The sequence below is a fragment of the Rutidosis leptorrhynchoides genome, chromosome 10 (genome assembly GCF_046630445.1).
Source record: "Rutidosis leptorrhynchoides isolate AG116_Rl617_1_P2 chromosome 10, CSIRO_AGI_Rlap_v1, whole genome shotgun sequence".
NCBI classification, from domain to species: Eukaryota; Viridiplantae; Streptophyta; class Magnoliopsida; order Asterales; family Asteraceae; genus Rutidosis; species Rutidosis leptorrhynchoides.
In genome coordinates, this window is record NC_092342.1 from 261,147,964 (window position 1) to 261,169,985 (window position 22,022).

At 30.4% G+C, this 22,022-nt stretch overlaps 1 protein-coding gene across 1 annotated transcript in view; it reads left to right on the top strand.

Annotated features, from left to right (window-relative positions):
- Positions 1–4,178: 4,178 nt before the first annotated feature.
- The window catches only part of LOC139871006 (uncharacterized), a 71,155-nt gene continuing 53,311 nt past the window's right edge, over positions 4,179–22,022 (top strand). Inside the window, exons 1-4 of the mRNA XM_071858760.1 lie at positions 4,179–4,316; positions 4,414–4,516; positions 4,660–4,727; positions 6,016–6,212. Coding sequence (XP_071714861.1) covers positions 4,179–4,316; positions 4,414–4,516; positions 4,660–4,727; positions 6,016–6,212 — 506 coding nt within the window. The remainder of the gene's footprint in view (positions 4,317–4,413; positions 4,517–4,659; positions 4,728–6,015; positions 6,213–22,022) is intronic.

Genomic DNA, 22,022 nt, shown 5'->3' on the forward strand with positions numbered 1-22,022 from the left:
ATATATCCAGATATATGTCATCAAATAGTTTTTACAAGTTCTAACGTTCGTGAATCACCAGTCAACTTGGGTGGTCAATTGTCTATATAAAACCTATTTCAATTAATCAAGTCTTAACAAGTTTGATTGCTTAACATGTTGAAAACACTTAATCATGTAAATAACAATTTCATTTAATATATATAAACATGGAAAAGTTCGGGTCACTACAGTTTATGCTTGTATGCTGGAGCCCAGTGCGTTCGTATTGTGTGGTAGCCTACGTAGAAGAGATCAACCTGCGGGTTGGGTTCTTCACGTGGTAGCCTAGACAATCGTGGTGTATATAAGTGTGAATGACGCGTTTGTCGCGTGTGGATTATATATATACAACACGGTGGTGGAGGAACTTCTGGTAAGCCCCAGTCTGATCAACTGGTGGTTAATGGTTAGGCCGAGCCACCAGAGTCTCTATAGACTGCACTTGAGTGCTGTATATGTGTTAGACTATGTGACATGATTAGTATGACGGTTCCTGCATACTATTGCCTGTAGTTAGTTGTACTCACTTAGGTTCGTGCTAGTTCTCTTCCATCTCCTCCCTGCAGGTTGTTAGCTTTGTAGATTTTTCTTTTGGGAGAAGACGCGCATGATGATGTTATGTTTGACAGGATTTAACTTTGATGTGGTCTTACTTTGTTAAACTGTGATCTTTTGTAAACATAATGTAATTACGTCTTTTCCGGTTAAATTTGTATTTTGTTGAAATGACACATGACACTGGTTGTACCTGTATTAACAATAGTTAAAGTGTGCTTTGTAATTAATTAATAAATGCTTCCGCCACGTATAAAAAAAATTAGCGTTGTTACAAAAGATTTACCTGAAATCTTGCTTTCTCATATATATAGAAAATATCAAATTGTTTCTTTAATATATTTATCTACGTTCTTTCATAATATAAAATCTTTCATTTATAGTCACTTTCAGATGACCAAATGGGAAAACTCAAATTATATTTTGAACTCATTTCTCTAATTGACCAGTCATGCGATGCGACGACAGACCCCTTATATTTTATATATAGCATAATTAGCCACCTTTTCGTTGTACACAATTTATATTTTAAACTAAATACTTAAACGTTAATAACCTTAACAAAATTAAAGAGAAAATATGTGTCAAATAAATAATTAAAATAGTTAAAATCAACATAATTTGAATATTCTTGTTATTTAATAGTAAAGTGTGGGATTAGAAGGAAAAAAAATATGGAAAAAAAAGAGGGAAAAAAAAGAAGTAAATATATCTTAAATAAAATATTTAAAAAATAAAAAAAAATGATCAAGAAAAAATAAAATAAAAGTCCTGTTAATATCGTAAGAAAATTTAGATTAAAAAAAGAATTTAAAAATAAAAGAATGGGGTAAAAGGGCTGATTTAGAAATAAAAAACATTAAAGGGTGCATTATGAAAAGTAAAAAAGAAATAGGCGATAAATGAGTAAAATGGAAAGAAAAATAGAAGAAAATGAAGGGAAAGGAGTCAAACCCTTTACCCCTCGGTCAACAACACGCAATTTTAACCGCTCCATCAAACTAAACTTTATGTTTAGTCTACAACAGTTGCTATACATCTACTCGAAAAAGAGATTTTAAAAGTCAAAATTGACGGCGATTTTGACGTCAATTGTTACTGTAGATAATTTTTCTAATTGAATATATACAAGTTTTGGGGCCATCCGCGCGATACGATGGCGGACCCCTTATTTTTTATATATAGCATAATTAGCCACCTTTTCGTTTTACACAATATATATTTTAAACTAAATACTTAAACGTTAATAACCCTAACAAAATTAAAGAGAAAATATGTGTCAAATGAATAATTAAAATAGTTAAAAATAACATAATTTGAATATTCTTGTTTTCTAATAGTAAAGTGTGAGATTAGAAAATATATATATATATATATATATATATATATATATATATATATATATATATATATATATATATATATATATATATATATATATATATATATATATATATATATATATATATATATATATATATATATAAGAAAAAGAGGAAAAAAAGTAAGTAAAAAAAGTTTTTAAATAAAATATTTAAACAAATAAAAAAAAGTGGTCAAGAAAACATAAAAGTCCTATTAATATTGTAAGAAATGTTAGATTAAAATAAAATAAAATAAAAGAGTATGAGTAAAAGGTCTGATTTAAAAATAAAAAATATTAAGGGGTGCATTATGAAAATTAAAAGAAAATAGGGGATAAATGAATAAAAAGGAAAGAAAAATTGAAGAAAAGGAGGAAAGAGAGTTGAACCCTTTACCCCTCGGTCAACAGCACGCAAGTTTAACCACTCCACCAGCCTAGACTTTGTGTTTTACTTTACCACAGTTGCTATATATCTACTTGAAAAAAGAGATTATAAAAGTCAAAATTGACGACGTTTTTAACGTTAATTATTACTATAGACAATTTTTCTAATTGAATAACATTATGTGAATGAATATATACAAAATATATAGTTAATATTTAATCTATTACACGTCACGTCACGTCACATAATTTGTAAATTTAAGAATAATAGTTTACCATTACGTTCCGTTTACTTCTAAAAAAATGTGAGATGATCGAAGTTTCAAACTTATACACATAAACCATCAATATTCTTAGTACTTAAACCTCTACACTCCCTCATCATATCATCACCACAACAACACCGATTTATTCATCATCAATATCACTCCACCACATACACTAATGGCTCTTGCAATACTTTTATTAATCATCCTAGCTAATCATAATATGTTTCTTATTGTAGTCCCGAGCGCAAGCACGGGTGTTCTACGTGAAGGAAAATATGGAGTTGTTAGCAATACACATGCTTATGTGTATTGTGACACAGAGAGCGACTGTCACTTTAAGGCTATGTTGCCGCTATGTCATGTAAGGATATGTTGTCGCTATGCGGAAATCATGTTTGTGTTTGTTTAGGATATATTTAATTAATAAAAACAATCTACTTAGGTATTTTACTTGTAATTCTGCATCTTTTACTTCTCAGAATCCTTCTCAGGTGAGAAAAATATTATACTTAGTTGTTTTATTCTTTATGTTAACATTGAGTCACGGACACACTATAGTGCACAAAAACAATCTAGATAGTAAGAGAATCTGCTAGAACTATCATGTGAAGTTACAAGTAGTTGATTGCTGATCCAAAATGAAACTACAGCCTTAGACTAAATTACTGCTAACAATGGCGGAGACAGGAGGGTTGCTTAGGGGTGCTCAACCACCCCCAACTTTGCTCATTCGAAACAATATTTAGTATCTTGATTTGAAAAAATTATCTTAACCAATCGGTCCAATAGTCAATCAGTAATCTTACATTTTTTTCTATTATGAGTCTAGCTATTCTATATTTTATTAGCCCAACCTCACAATATATTGAAATGAATTCCATTTAGAGATTCGACTACTATATTACTACACAATATACGAAATAAAATCTAATGTCATTCCCGAATTTCTCTAAAGATTTTTTTTATTGTTTTTTCTTTAATAATTTACGTTAAAGTTCAAATATATATATATATATATATATATATATATATATATATATATATATATATATATATATATATATATATATATATATATATATATATATATATATATATATATATTATTTACTACATACTACTAAAATTATTAACGAAAATTCATTATATATATATATATATATATATATATATTTTATTATTTACTACATACTACTAAAATTATTAACGAAAATTCATTAAATATAAAAGAAGATAAATGAAAAATGGATGGCATTTGTGATTATTTTTTATGAAGAAAATGAAAGGAAAACACAAGGATATGAAATTAAAAGAAAGGAAGTAAAAGCAAACAAATGGAAATAAAAGGAAACAACTGGAAATGGAGGAAACAAAAGGAAATGAAATGAAACATTATGAAAATGTAAGGAAATAAATAATATTCACATTTTATTTGATATATACTTTACATCGAAAAAAAAACGATTAGAAAGGAAAGTTATGTTATTTTATTATAGCATATAATATATATATTGCTATTCTTTATAAATAAGTCGACTCTCTCTTAACTTAAAGTTCTAGCTCCGCCTCTGACTGTTAAAAGTATGTGCCGTGGGATGTTTTCTGATCCAATATTTGCGTCATCAGGGACCATAACCAAGTTACTAATCGAAGAAAATTCGAATGATTTAAAGCGGCCAGAATCGCTTTTCGCTATGTCCGGCGAGTGGGATTGCTATGATGTCTGTATTCTTAAAGAGTATGTGGATGAACCACTTTTGAGGTCCTGGTGGTAATCAAAATCCGAAGTGCAATTAACTGATAATTATATCTAACTAGGAAGTGGCCGAGTGGCCCACTCCGTTGGACCAAATAATCGGGGTGAAAAACGAAAAAAATTCACTAAAAGACAAAATAAATGACGTCATCATGAAACAGCGAGGTACTATTCATTCATGGTGGCTATTATATATGTTGTTAATTTACTATAGTAGATAACGAAAATATTAGAGAACCATAAGATAAGACCTTGAGCCAAAAAAACAGATCCATTTTCTAATAATAAACAAAATATACTTTTGTTAGTCCAACCGTTTAATCCTGTTCCAAAATTCATCATCATCAAGAGTGTTGTCTTTTTGACATATTGGCAGGTAGCACCTCAAACCAGCTTGATATATTGTATGCATTTGGGCTATTTACTTATTTTTCTGTATTAAGTCCTGTTTCCATTTTCCTCTGTTTGAGGAAGGGTGTCTGACTCTATCACCTAGAACAGACCAATTTTCAAATTAAGTGATAGATTAAGTGACAAAGGAACAACAATTGCTCTTGAAAAGTGCTTTTTGTTACTTAGTACAAAAATACACAGACACACACATAAGAAGCGTTAGATCTGCATATCTCCATAAATGATGTAATGCTGAATTTACATGGTGTAATTTTTTTTAACAAATGTCACCATCCTTTATAGAATTCATATTGTTGTGGATTATATCCTTTACAAGAATTAGTACTAGTACAATGTTAAAGCATATAAGGTTGATTTGAAAATGATAGATTATGTGGATAATAAATTCTTTTATACTAAATCACCAGCGGTTTCTTATAGAAAGAGACCCTGATACTGGGATATAGAATTATATCTTTATTGTTAGACTGGTAGACTTGATGAACAGTATAATGTCAATTATGACCGTCATGGTTGCAAACGTCAGTTGTGGCGGCCAATGTGGCGGTTTGGTGACTAGTCTGTCCCGTTTCGATGGAAAATGTTTAACAAGTCAGGCAACGGTCGAAAGTGGGGTGAAAGTCGGTCAACCTCGGTCAAAAGTAAACGAAAATCCCAAGCCCATTTAAAATTAGTGTGAAAAAACACCGACTTACAACATAGTATCCTATAAAGATAAATTAAATACATACATACACTATAATTATAGAAAACATTGTAAAAAAATTTATATATTATTTAAACTAACACCACATCATTTATTTGTAACTCATTTATTTTTAAAATATTTATGTTTAAAACATATTTATGTTAGAAATATGTATATTTAAAAGTCAGCGTTGGTCAACGTCCCTCTTAGGCCCCGTTTTTGACCAACTCGACCTTTCAAGGTCGCTTCCGTGTTGTGAACGTTGAAGACTTTACTCATTTACTACTTGCAAAGTTGCAATATATATTAGATGGTGTGTCTTTTTGACTTTATTTCGTTCAAATGCTCGAAGACTAAAGTTAATGGAGATTTGAGAATAACCTTTATTTAGATTATTTGAGAATACCTTTATATGTAGACTATGTAGTGAATACTGAACATCCAACTGATACGGATGCTAAAACATCAATCCTGTTCGAATTGTTCGGAATTTCTAGCATTTTCAAAGGTGCATTTTTTTTGTTTATTTATATTTCATTCGATCTTCCATTTTTTCTTGCACGGTGTTTTAGTCTTTCTTGCTGCAAAGTATGATTTAATAAAGAATGCAGAGGACGCAGCTGAATTCCAAAACTTCATAATTTGTGTTGAGATGCTTATTGCTGCTGTGGGCCATCTTTATGCGTTTCCATACAAGGAGTATGCTGGTGCAAATGTGGGTGCATCCCATGCGTTTACAGCAAGTCTTGCACATGCTTTGTGAAGTGACCCGTCCCCATTCATCTGGACGAAATCCATACCGATTATAAACGATTCACAACAGTTGATTACATCGCGAGGTATTTGACCTCTATATGATACATTTTACAAACATTGCATTCGTTTTTAAAAGACAAACTTCCTTTGCATTGAAAGTTGACAGGCATGCATGCTATCTTATAATATATCCAAACTATAAACGACTTAATAATATTCTTGATGAACTCAACGACTCGAATGCAACGTCTTTTGAATTATGCCATTAATGACTCCAAGTAATATCCCTAAAATGAGCAAATGCACAGCGGAAGATTTCTTTCGTACCTGAGAATAAACATGCTTTAAAGTGTCAACCAAAAGGTTGGTGAGTTCATTAGTTTAACATATTTAATCATTTCCATCATTTTAATAGACCACAAGATTTTCATTTCTCATAAATATACGTCTCATGCATAGAGACAAAAATATCATTCATATGGATTGAACACCTGGTAACCGACATTAACAAGATGCATATAAGAATATCCCCTATCATTCCGGGAAATCCTTCGGACATGATAAAAACAACATCGAAGTACTAAAGCATCCGGTACTTTGGATGGGGTTCGTTAGGCTCAATAGATCTATCTTTAGGATTCGCGTCAATTAGGCGTGCACAAATTCACAAAATTAGTGATGTTCCCTAATTCTTAGGCTACCAAGCAAAAAGGGGCATATTCGGCTTCGATCATTCAACCATATAATGTAGTTTCGATTACTTGTGTCTATTTCGTAAAACATTTATAAAAGCGCATGTATTCTCAGTCCCAAAAATATATATTGCAAAAGCATTTAAAAAGGGAGTAATGAAACTCAGCATACTGTATTTTGTAGTAAAAATACATATGACTATATTGAACAACTGAACAATGCAGGGTTGGCCTTGGATTCACGAACTTATATCATTTGTATATTCATTAATACATATAACCATACTCGGACAATTTCATGTACTATATCCTTATATATTATTTATTTAATTTGTATATATATATATATATATATATATATATATATATATATATTTGAAAATGATTATTGCTTATATAGTTATATATATTTATGTTGTATATATATTTAAAATGGTTAGTATTTATACGTTTAATTTTATTAATATATATATATATATATATATATATATATATATATATATATATATATATATATATATATATATATATATATATAAATTCAGTGGTTTGTTATAATTAAGTATTTATGTAAATAATGTTAATATTCTTAGTGAAAAATATAATGGTATAATAATAACTATAAAAATATTAATCTTTACTGTTAATGATAGTTTTAATATAATCTCATAATCATGATAATATTAGTAGCTTTTGATAAAAATAATAATTTTGATATTAATACTAATATTAATGATAATTGTAATGGTTTGTATTATTTTCTTAATAACAAATATAATAATTCTAATCATAATAATACTTACATTAATATTAATAATACTCATAATATCGCTAATAGTACTAAATGACGTTATTTAGTCAAAGTGATAACAATATTAGTCATAGTAGTTATGTTAACATAATGATCATAATAATAATACATCTATTAGTAGTTAATAAATATAATAATAGTAGTAATAACAATATTTTTAGTTATAACTATAATTGTAATAATAATAATGATAAATGATAACTAATACATAATGATAATAATAATAATAATAATAGCAATTATAATATTTAGTTCTAATAATAGTAATTAATAATAACAATAAAAATTATAATAATCATAAAAATGATAATGATAATAATAATAAAATAATGATTTTCAAAATTAAAGAACTACCTTAGAAACCCTCTTTAAAAAGAATTGTACCAAAATGCACCAAGCGGGACTCGAACCCACGACCTCTCGATACCCCGACACCATATGAAACCAGTTGGGCTGAAGCCCTTTTTCCGAAATATTACTGAAAACATGTAATTATAACCCGTACGTTCCTGTAATCATCTTCTCCCTCCCTAAATTTTGTAATCGACCATAACAAATCTCAGCTTCGAATTAATGTTTGATTTGTTATTTTACTTAAATAAAAAATCATTTGTAACTGGGATTTTAATTAATAGGCAAGAAGAAAAAAAATTAAATAAATAAATAAAAAATCGCTGCTGTGTTCTTCGACAAAAAAAAATTAATATTGATTTTGATATTGCAATGTTTTCAGACCCTGATGTCTTCATGAAATACTTTCTATAGGATCATTAGAATTCACCAGCATCATCAATTTACCCAGAAACAACAACATGATTACAAATTTATCGATGAACACAATTTTTGACTTTTTATCTTTAACTTTGACCTCAAAAATTCTCAATCAAGAAAACGAATTGGGATCTAAGATTTTACAGAAATTTTTAATGAAGAATCCCTAACCAAACTGCATTAATGGATTTTGGAAAACATTTCAAAATCAAGCTTTTGGTATAATGGTGAAGAACAGAGAAAAATAATAATACCAAGCTGTTCTTTTTTTTCTGTTTAATTCGATCAAATGACAGCAAAAGGTTTTATAATTGATGATGATAATGGATAATTGAATGACCTTTCTCTATAAAAATGGATTTGTCGACTGACTTATGCATATGAAAGATTTTGATAACAATAATTTGAGGCAGACAAGAACAAATAATTAAAAAAAGATAGAGACTGATACTGAATTTGAAATTGTCTGTATTGACAATGGAATCAAGGATCTTAATTCAACAGATAAATTAAAAGAAAAATTGGATAGCGATTTGTAATAATCTTTATAGTTATATGGTTTTTATTTCTATTTAATAAATATTAATAATTAATAATAATAAATATATTAATATATTAATATTAATCATAATACTTTTAATAATAATTATAATAATAATAGATAATATTAATGATATTAACTATCAAAATGATAATAATATTATTAATGATAATTAAAAATAAATTGTAATTATTTTTGTGGTAAATATAATAATAACAATAATAAATGATAATAATTTTTTTTATTACTACTAGTCTTATAGTTTTAATCATTCTTATAATGGTTTTTATAATTATATCAATAATAATAATAATAATAATAATAATAATAATAATAATAATAATAATAATAATAATGTTATTAATCCTAATATTGATACTAGCATTATTAATAATAAAGTAGTAATAATATTATTATAACAATTATAATTTAACTTATAATTAACTTTATTATATTAGATATTAATATTACATGTTCCTAATTTTATGATATATATATAATAATAATAATTTTAATAATAATAATAATTCTTAATGATAATACTTTATATTAATAATTCTTAATTCAAATGATTAAATTATTATTTCCAATTCCTACATTTATTTTTATTTATTTGTATGTGTGTATATATATATATATATATATATATATATATATATATATATATATATATATATATATATATATATATATATATATATATATATATATATATATATATATATATATATATATATATATATAGTTATTTGTAACCATTGTTCGTGAATCTTCGAGAATAGTCATAGGTCAAATGATTTCTTGAAATAGTTCAAAAATTTTGAGACGCAGTCTAATAGACTTTGCTTATCGTGTCGAAACCATATATTAAGATTAAGTTTTAAATTAGGTCGGAAATCTACTGGTCATCACAGTACCTACCCGTTAAAGAAATTTCGTCCCGAAATTTGAGTGTGGTGGTCATGGCTAACAATAAAAATGTTTTCATGACGAATATGAGTTGATAAATAAAGTTTTATCATCATTGAATAATATGGATAAAACAATTCGATTATTCGAAGAGTACGAATGAAGCTATCACAAAAGAGTGAAATGAGTAAATAAAAATTCGACTTAATCGGTGACGTAGTTACGATTGAATTTAGAAAATAAGGTGCGTCTTAACTTTTGACGTAGGGGGTTGAATTCCGGAATTCAAAGGATTTAAAGAAAATCTTCGAAATTTAAAAGATTTGATTCTTAGGCGAAAAAGGAAATTAAGATCTTTATAATTAAATACGGTGATCTGCCTCGATTACTCTGTCTGATATTCCCATTATAAATTAAAATCTTTCGTTCCATTATTCTCACCATTCCTATACTTCCTTTCTTAATTCATACATCTAAAAGATTGTGAAAATGCTTAATTCCGTTCTAATCCTTGATATTTTCCCAATTATCATTTCTGTCATCCTTCTTTTCAATCTTCCACTAGAAAAATCTATTTACTTCTACCATTACCTTGGGGTGATACTATTCTTAATTCTACCGTGTCTTTATATTGCTATTCGTATTAATATGCACGGTTTGTAACCTCCGTGTTGTTATTGGGCTTTATATTTTCTCTTATATTTTAGAGCTCTTTGCCTTTTTATTCTCTTCTCGACCTCTCGTAAAGCGAGTAATGGTTCAGAATTCGTAAGTATGGAGTTCCAAATGATTATAGTATTCTAAGCAGAGAGGAATGTATTAGCACGATTTGATTTGTCAAATTACCAGAATCACTGAGGATAGAACTATCAAGAATATATTTTCTTGATAGGTTCAGAGGTTAATTAGAATGAAAGAGTTATGTAACATGGCACATGATGATGGTATGATCTACTGTGAACCATCATCACGTTTCATTAGAAACTCAGCATGACTTACTGTAATATAATCACGTTGGCCAAGCGCCATTATATTATACTAACTCATGCTTCAATTCCCAACACTTCTTCACAGTTCATTCATAATTTATACTTAGATTTTACAGAAGTTTCCGATATAATAAAATACAGAAACACGAAGACGTAGATAATTTCGGACGAGAATATTTATGAAAATATCCTCAGAAATATCGAAGATATTTATGATGATATTTTAGAATTTCTAAGTTCGAAGGTTGATGAAGAAAAATTTTTCCGCAAGATTTTAACATGACTTCGGAGCAAGATATTCTCTAAAGATTTCATCGGATCCAGAATTACCTGGATTCTTTGAATATAGGGTTTGGTCCTTGTATTTGTCCTTGGTCTCCTTCGTGGTTAGCTCAATCCGTTTTTCAGTTCCAACTTTTCTGAGCTTTTCCAACATACTATTTTTTTATCATCAAACTTCCGATGATTAAGGTCATTTACGGTTGTCTACGGTTTCTGCTACTTCATTCAGCTTTTTCAACATTCAGAGTATTGATTTGCAGACTGGGTGCTTTTCAAAATTTCAGAATGAAAGATCATAATTCTAAGAGATAAATGTTATACATATAACTGTTGATGTAGATATGCGGTGAGTTTTCGAAGTACTGATTGCTGATACCCGGTAATTGGTATGTCAGTTCTCATTACAAGATGAGGATAAGTATATGATAGGGTTTCAATAAATAAATATAATGATTTATCAGAGAGATTTAAGCCGAGAAGCAACGAGGTTGCTGGTACGTCTGCTGGTAATATGGTGGAATATAAAAGGTTCCCCGGTAATAGTAAAAGAGCACACATATATATCAAGGTTATAATAAGGTTGTTTCGAACGAAAATTCGAAGTTGACTTGCTGGAGCTGTGACAAAATTGGCTAATTTGAAAAAGAACTGCAAAGTTATTTTCGGTAATAACAACGCCAAAGAAGTTAGCACAGATACGTGTTAAACATTTACTCAAGTTCCGAATGTTTTCAGGTGCATAACTATATGCATCGATCTTTTCTTCCGTAGATGAAGTGCGGTTGGTTCATCCTCTCGATTGAGGTGTTTTCAAGTATCATGAAAGGTTTGAACGCAGGTCGTAATCGTCAAGATATAAATGAAGTTTAGGATGAAATCAAGTGGCAAACTTGAAGAAATGTTTAGTTTCATATGTTATAATCAATATTTTAATTCATTTTAATTATCCAATGTCATTAGTCCACAGTTGACAGTCCAATAATTCATATATAATTTAATATATAACATTCGAATTAATTAATACGTATCGTGACCCGTGTACATGTCTCAGACTCGATCACAACTCAAACTATATATATTATTGTAGAATCAACCTCAACCCTGTATAGAGAACTCGATCATTACTGCATATAGAGTGTCTATGGTGATTCCAAATAATATATATAGATGCGTCGATATGATATGTTAAAACTTTGTATACGTGTCTCGATATTTAAAGTGCGTAAAAATAAATAACTGAAATTAAATGACGATAAATAAAGTGCGTAAAGTAAATAACAGAAATTAAATAAAATTGCGAGAATGTAAATTGCGATAATTAAATTGCGATAAATAAAAATGTAATCAGTTAGCTAGGAACAATTAGCTAGGAACAGTTAGCGTGGATTCTTAACAAAATTTCTCATAGTTAATTTGTTTGTTTCTAACAAATTTTATTTTGTCAAATGTTTTCTTCATTATGCCACTTGTTGGATTCTGATAAATCAAAATCCAAATATGAAATTGGATGAATATGGTTATTCTGTGGTGAACGGATTTTTGTATCGGTGGTTGTAAGTAGGATAGTAAATGACTGTTGAATTAGCTTCATCGAATGTACAGTGTAACTTATTAAAGTGAAATCTAAATATTCCTCGGGTATTACCTACCTGTTAAAATATTTTCACTATTAACAGTTTGTACGAAAGAATTTTTAATTACAATCTTTATGAAAATATACTTGTATATATATTTTCTTCAGATGCAATCATGGATTTAATGAGTCAAAATGATATTAATCTCATTTGATTTATCATTAGAACTAGAATACATAATCTCTAAAATATTAGAGATTACCTAATCGCCATGCCGAACGAAGATAAATGAGGTAGAACAATACGTAGAACGATGATTATACTCGACGTATAGTATGCGATGTTGAGGCATGGATTGTTGATGGTACTGGTGCTGCTATTAATGGTACTGTTGGTGTCGGTGATGTTGCTGAAGCTGGTAAATTTTGTACCATATTCTCCAGATTGATTACTCGAGTGCGAAGTTCGTTGACTTCTTTTATTATTCCGGGATGATTGTCGGTCGGAATGAGCGAATGAATAAGGTTTAAAATCTGAGATAGTATGTAATCTTGACGAGATATTATGGAAATGAGAGAGAAAATAGTATCACGAACAGGTTCGAGGGTAAGTGCTTCAGGTTCTTTGCCAAGAGTGCAGGTTGGTGGGTGGAAGGGATCGCCTTCTTCTAGTCTCTATCGGTTAAGTCGACTACGAACCCATCAGATGAATTGGGGATGGCTGATTGGTTGATTCATTCTAATGATGCTGCCTTCGGAGCTTAGGTAAACATCCATGTCGGAATAGCTGTCGGAATCCGAGGAATTCGAACTGGTTGAGAGATTCATCTCGTACGATTAGATGAAGGATTTTCGGTTAGAAATAGATTACAGAATGTAGATTAGTACTCTGCAATACATAATTTACATATGCATATATAATACTAAAATCCCCATAAGTTACGGAGGAATCTATGGAAGTTGTCAGGCAAAGGTAACAATAACAGATACGCTAAGATATGAATTTATCTATACACTATCTATGCAATAGAGGCAGTAAGATGTGTCTAGACTTTAAGGATGATAAGCAAATAATTTTCGACACTAATGATAAGCAAAAATTTTGACATGCAGATACGGTCGAAGTCCAGACTCACTAATGCATCCTAACGACTTATCAATTATACACACTAATGCAGACCTGGTTCGCTAAGACCACCGCTCTGATACCAACTGAAGTGACCCGTCTCATCATATATCCAAACTATAAATGACTTAATAATATTCTTGATGAACTCAACGACTCGAATGCAACGTCTTTTGAATTATGTCATTAATGACTCCAAGTAATATCCCTAAAATGAGCAAATGCACAGCGGAAGATTTCTTTCGTACCTGAGAATAAACATGCTTTAAAGTGTCAACCAAAAGGTTGGTGAGTTCATTAGTTTAACATAATTAATCATTTCCATCATTTTAATAGACCACAAGATTATCATTTCTCATAAATATACGTCCCATGCATAGAGACAAAAATATCATTCATATGGATTGAACACCTGGTAACCGACATTAACAAGATGCATATAAGAATATCCCCTATCATTCCGGGAAATCCTTCGGACATTATAAAAACAACATCGAAGTACTAAAGCATCCGGTACTTTGGATGGGGTTCGTTAGGCCCAATAGATCTATCTTTAGGATTCGCGTCAATTAGGCGTGCACTAATTCTCAAAATTAGTGCTGTTCCCTAATTCTTAGGCTACCAATCAAAAAGGGGCATATTCGGCTTCGATCATTCAACCATATAATGTAGTTTCGATTACTTGTGTCTATTTCGTAAAACATTTATAAAAGCGCATGTATTCTCAGTCCCAAAAATATATATTGCAAAAGAATTTAAAAAGGGAGTAATGAAACTTACCATACTCTATTTTGTAGTAAAAATACATATGACTATATTGAACAACTGAATAATGCAGGGTTGGTCTTGGATTCACGAACCTATATCATTTGTATATATCATTAATACATATAACCATACTCGGACAATTTCATGTACTATATCCTTATATATTATTTACTTAATTTGTATATATATATATATATATATATATTTGAAAATGATTATTGCTTATAGTTATATATATTTATGCTGTACATATATTTAAAATGGTTAGTATTTATACGTTTAATTTTATTTATATATATATATATATATATATATATATATATATATATATATATATATATATATATATGTATGTATAGATAGTATTATATCTAAAATTCAGTGGTTTGTTATAATTAAGTATTTATGTAAATAATGTTAATATTCTTAGTGATAAATATAATGGTATAATTATAACTATAAAAATATTAATCTTTACTGTTAATGATAGTTTTAATATAATCTCATAATAATGATAATATTAGTAGCTTTTGATAAAAATAATAATTTTGATATTAATACTAATATTAATGATAATTGTAGTGTCCCGAACTTTTTCATGTTTATATATATTAATTGAGATTGATATTTACATGACTAAATGTTTCCAACGTGTTAAGCAATCAAACTTGTTAAGACTTGATTAAATGAAATAATTTTCATATAGACAATTGATCACCCAAGTTGACCGGCGATTCACGAACGTTACAAATTTGTAAAAACTACATGTTGTGGTATATATAGTCATATATATATGTTTGACATGAGATTATGATGAGTAAGTATCTCACTAAGTATATTAACAATGTGTGATATACATAAGAAATGAGATTACTAAGTTAAGAAACTCGAAATGATATATATAACGATTATCGTAATGATAACGTCTACTAAATACATATGTATCATATTAATATATTGATACTATATTTAACATGATAAAATGATATTTAAATATATCATTAAGTGTGTTAACAATGAACTACATATGTAAAAACAAGACTACTAACTCAAGAATTACGAAACGAGACTTATATGTAACGATTATCGTTGTAACGATATTTTAATGTATATATCATATTAAGAGATATTCATACATCATAATATCATGATAATATAATAATTTAACATCTCATTTGATATAATAAACATTGGGTTAACAACATTAATTGAGATCGTTAACTTAAAGGTTTCAAAACAACACTTACATGTAACGACTAACGAAGACTTAACGACTCCATTAGAATGTATATACATGTTGTGTTTTGATATGTATTCTTACACTTTTGAAAGACTTCAAGACACATATCAAAGTACTTCTACTTAACAAAAATGCTTACAATTACATCCCCGTTCAGTTTCATCAACAATTCTACTCGTATACTCCCGTATTCGTACTCGTACAATACACAGCTTTTAGATTTATGTACTATTGGTATATACACTCCAATTATTAGCTATTAGTAGCCCATGTGAGTAACCTAACACATGTGGGAACCATCATTTGGAAACTAGCATGAAATATCTCATAAAATTTCAAAAATATTAGTAATCATTCATGACTTATTTACATGAAAATAAAATTACATACCCTTTATATCTAATCCATATATCAACGACCAAAAACACCTACAAACACTTTCATTCTTCAATTTTATTCATCTAATTGATCTCTCTCAAGTTCTATCTTCAAATTCTAAGTGTTCTTCATAAATTCCATAAGTATATTTTCATAAAAATCAAGAATACTTCCAAGTTTGCAAGTCTACTTCCAAGCTTTCTAATCCATTCCAAGTAATCATCTAAGATCAAGGAACCTTTGTTATTTATAGTAGGTTATCTTTCTAATTCAAGGTAATATTCATATTCAAACTTTGATTCAATTTCTACAACTATAACAATCTTATTTCGAGTGAAAATCTTACTTGAACTGTTTTCGTGTCATGATTCTGTTTCAAGAACTTTCAAGCCATCCAAGGATCCTTTGAAGCTAGATCCATTTTTTTCATTTCCAGTAGTTTTATCCAAAAAACTTGAGGTAGTAATGATGTTCATAACATCATTCGATTCATACATATAAAGCTATCTTATTCGAAGGTTTAAACTTGTAATCACTAGAACATAGTTTAGTTAATTCTAAACTTGTTCGCAAACAAAAGTTAATTCTTCTAACTTGGATTTTAAAATCAAGTAAACACATGTTCTATATCTATATGATATGCTAACTTAATGATTTAAAACCTGGAAACACGATGAACACCATAAAATCGGATATACGCCATCGTATTGAAACCGGGGGCTGTTTTGGTTTGGATAATTAAAAACTATGATAAACTTTGATTTAAAAGTTGTTCTTCTGGGAAAATGATTTTTCATATGAACCTGAAACTATATCCAAAAATCTTGGTTAAATTCAAAGTGAAAGTATGTTTTTCAAAATGGTCATCAAGATGTCGTTCTTTCGACGGAAATGACTACCTCTTTAGTAATTGACATGTAACTTAAATTTCCGACTATAAATCTATACTTTTTCTATTTGAATTCTCAAATTATAGTTCAATATGAAACCATAGAAATTTGATTCACTCAAAACGGATTTAAAATGAAGAAGTTATGGGTAAAACAAGATTGGATATTTTTGATCTTTTTAGCTACGGGAAATGTTTAACAAATCTATACAAATCATATCCTAGCTAACTTATATTGTATTATACATGTATTCTAATATATTATGTAATCTTGGGATACCATAGACACGTATGCAAATGTTTTGACATATCATATCGACCCATGTATATATATTATTTGAAACAACCATAGACACTCTATATGCAGTAATGTTGGAGTTAGCTATACAGGGTTGAGGTTGATTCCAAAAATATATATACTTTGAGTTGTATCTAGCCTGAGACGTGTATACACTGGGTCGTGGATTGATTCAAGATAATATATATCGATTTATTTCTGTACATCTAACTGTGGACAACTAGTTGTAGGTTACTAACGAGGACAACTGACTTAATACACTCAAATCTTTAAAACATAATAAAAATGGTTGTAATTATATTTTGATCATACTTTGATATATATGTACATATTTGTATAGGTTCGTGAATCGATCCGTGGCCAAGTCTTATTTTCGAGGAAGGAAATATCTGTGAAAGTGAGTTATAGTCCCACTTTTAAAATCTAATATTTTTAGGATGAGAATACATGCAGGTTTTATAAATAATTTACAAAATAGACACAAGTACGTGAAACTACATTCTATGGTTGAATTATCAAAATCGAATATGCCCCTTTTTATTAAGTCTGGTAATCTAAGAATTAGGGAACATACACCCTAATTGACGCGAATCCTAAAGATAGATCTATTGGGCCTAACAAACCCCATCCAAAGTACCGGATGCTTTAGTAATTTGAAATTTATATCATATCCGAAGGGTGACCCGGAATGATGGGGATATTCTTATATATGCATCTTGTTAATATCGGTTACCAGGTGTTCACCATATGAATGATTTTTATCTCTATGTATGAGATGTGTATTGAAATGTGAAATCTTGTGGTCTATTGTTACGATTTGATATATATAGGTTAAACCTATAACTCACCAACATTTTTGTTGACGTTTAAAGCATGTTTATTCTCAGGTGAATACTAAGAGCTTCCGCTATTGCATACTAAAATAAGGACAAGATTTGGAGTCCATGTTTGTATGATATTGTGTAAAAAATGCATTCAAGAAACATATGTCGATGTAATATATTTCTATTGTAAACCATTATGTAATGGTCGTGTGTAAACAGTATATTTTAGATTATCATTATTTGATAATCTACGTAATGTTTTTAAAACCTTTATTGATAAAATAAAGGTTATGTTTGTTTTAAAAATGAATGCAGTCTTTGAAAAACGTCTCATATAGAGGTCAAAACCTCGCAACAAAATCAATTAATATGGAACGTTTATAATCAATATGAACGGGACATTTTAGTTGGTATCAGAGCGTTGGTCTTAGAGAACCAGAAAATTTGCGTTAGTGTGTCTTATCGAGTTTGTTAGGATGCATTAGTGAGTCTAGACTTCGACCGTGTTTTCTTTAAAAATGATTGCTTAACATTTTTGTTGGAAACTATATATTATTAACATGTAAATATTATGTCATATATTAATCTCTTAACATGTTTGATATTGTGTGATAGATGTCTACCTCTAGCACAAATCCCATTGACTCACCTAATAATAACGAAGAGTCGAATATATATTGGCAAGATTCACAAGTTTCGAAGAACCGAAAGAAGAGGAAACGTAACCGGAAGAAGAGGAACCGGAAGAAGAGGAACCAGAAGAAGAGGAACCGGAAGAAGAAGAGGTTCCAGAGGGACCACAGAAAATCGGTCAAATAAAAGAAAATGCTCAACCAATGGACCAAAGTTAATAATGGTCAATGGTGTTTCCGCTAAAGAAGCAAAATATTGGGAAAATTACCAATTTTCCGATGAATCGGATCCTGATGAGGATTCCGATGATGTTATAGAAATTACCCCACCCAATTTAATGAGGCAAAAGAAAATAATAAGGGAAAAGGCATCAAAATAGAGAAATCTAATTCCGACCCCGATGACCTTTATATGTACCGTCAACACCCGTATTTTCAATATCTTGACAATAACCCGGGAACCTCTAAACCACCAGGTTTTTCTAAACCAATGTGGAAAACGACGGCTCGTATTAGAGGAACATCATATATTCCTAGAAGATTAGGAAAAAGAACCAAGTCCAAAGAAGAAGAAACCAGTGATTAAGATTATAGGGGTGTGAGCATGTTGTGTAATAAATGTATTGTAGTGTGCTTGTACTTTTATGTTCTATGTAAAAATTGCTTGTATTGTTTGTTATTACGAATCTTATCTTTGTCTATTTTACATTATAAAAACAAAATGGACGTTAAGGTTAGACAACCGAATATTTTAGAAGACCTACCAGAGGATATGATTGAGGAAATCTTGTCTAGAGTCGGTCAGAATTCATCAGCACATTTAGTTATGGCGAAATTAACTTGTCAAACATTTGAAAGACTTTCCAGAAATGCCTTAGTTTATAAAAGGCTTTCCTTTGATAGGTGGGGTATATCACATTGGGGAGACTTTAAGTTACGCCGTGTTTTCTTTAAAGCGTTAAATGCGGGGAACCCAAATGCAATTTTACGCTACGGGTTAAGAACCTATTTTGACTCAACATATCCCAACATAGGATTTCGTGAATTAGAAAGATTTTCTAACATGCAACATAAAGAAGCATGTTATGATTACGGGTTAGTGATGTTCACGTCTTACCAAAGTGAGAAAAAGAACATCGGATTGCAGCTTTTAAATAAAACTTTCCCACAAGTGACGGATTCAGTAGTTGGGGTGAGAAACATGGTTTTTAGATTATTACGGGGCTGTTAGGCGTTACGAAACCCTCGTCCTTTTGACGACATTACAACATGCTGCCTAGCTAATGGTCATAACAGTTATTTTCCACAAGACCAAGGATGGGAAGTCGTCTTAGTAAAACCAGAATGCATGACTTGTTTCTGGACTTATGAATTACGTGTCTTTATTTCCTTTGCTGAACAACTTAACGGGTAGGTAGTACCCGAATTTAAATTTATAAAACGTTAATATGAAGAAAAAGCTTTTATAAATGAGTTCATATTATGCTACGAGATACTATTGACTACTCTTAATATTCTGTATGATTAAATTATTTCATTTGACTATTTTGAAGGAAATGGCACCGACTACTCGACACACCTTGAATATGAGCGAAGAGGAATTTCGTGCCTTTCTTGCTTCAAACATAGCCGCAGTACAGGCCGCGCTACATACCAACAATAACTTTGAATCTAGCAATACAGCTAACGGCACAAGAAATTGTGTAGGATGCTCCTACAAGGAATTCACTGCGTGCAAACCTTCAGAATTTGATGGGACCGAAGGACCAATCGGATTGAAACGGTGGAACGAGAAAGTTGAATCGGTGTTTGCCATAAGAAAGTGTGCTGAAGGAGACAAAGTGAAGTACGCTACACATACCTTCACAAGTATTGCGTTAACATGGTGGAATACCTATCTAGAGCAAGTGGGACAAGATGCTGCTTACGCGCTACCGTGTTCAGCATTCAAGCACTTGATGAACGAGAAGTACCGTCCCAGAACCGAGGTCAATAAGCTCAAGTCAGAACTTAGAGGGTTACGAACACAGGGATTCGATATTACTTCGTACGAAAGACGATTCACAGAATTGTGCCTATTGTGTCCGAGAGCGTTCGAAGATGAGGAAGAGAAGATCAACGCATTTGTGAAAGGGTTACCGGAGAGAATCCAAGAAGATATAAGTTCACACGAGCCTGCCTCCATACAAAAGGCATGTAGAATGGCTCACAAACTAGTGAACCAAATTGAGGGAAGAATTAAAGAACAGGCGACCGAAGAGGCCAACGTGAAGTTAGTCAAAAGAAAGTGGGAGGAAAATGGTGATAAGAGCCACTAAAACTACAACTATCCCAACAATCGCAACATCAATCGCAACTACAACAAACGGCACAACAACAACAACAACTACAACAATCATCCCAACAACAATAACAACCGCAACAACAACAACAATCAGAAGCAGCTATGCCAAAGGTGTGAAAAGTATCACTCGGGGTTCTGTATCAAATTTTACAACAAGTGTAAAAGAAATGGTCATAGCGCGGCGAAGTGTGAGGTCTATGGACCAGGGGTTAACAGAACGAAAGGAACAAATGGTGTCGGAACGAGTAATGGCGGAGCAAGTAGTGTCGGAGCAAGTTATCCCAATGTAGTTTGTTATAAATGTGGAAAACTGGGCCACATTATTAGAAATTGCCCGAACCAGGAGAACACGAATGGACAAGGCCGCAGAAGAGTTTTCAATATTAATGCAGCAGAGGCACAGGAAGACCCGGAGCTTGTTACGGGTACGTTTCTTATTGACAATAAATCTGCTTACGTTTTATTTGATTCGGGTGCGGATAGAAGCTATATGAGTAGAGATTTTTGTGCTAAATTAAGTTGTCCATTGACGCCGTTGGATAGTAAATTTTTACTCGAATTAGCAAACAGTAAATTAATTTCGGCAGATTATATATGCCGGAATCGAGAAATTAAACTGGATAGCGAAATATTTAAGATTGATTTGATACCAGTAGAGTTAGGGAGTTTTGATGTAATAGTTGGCATGGACTGGCTGAAGGAGATGAAAGCAGAGATCATATGTTACAAAAATGCAATTCGCATTG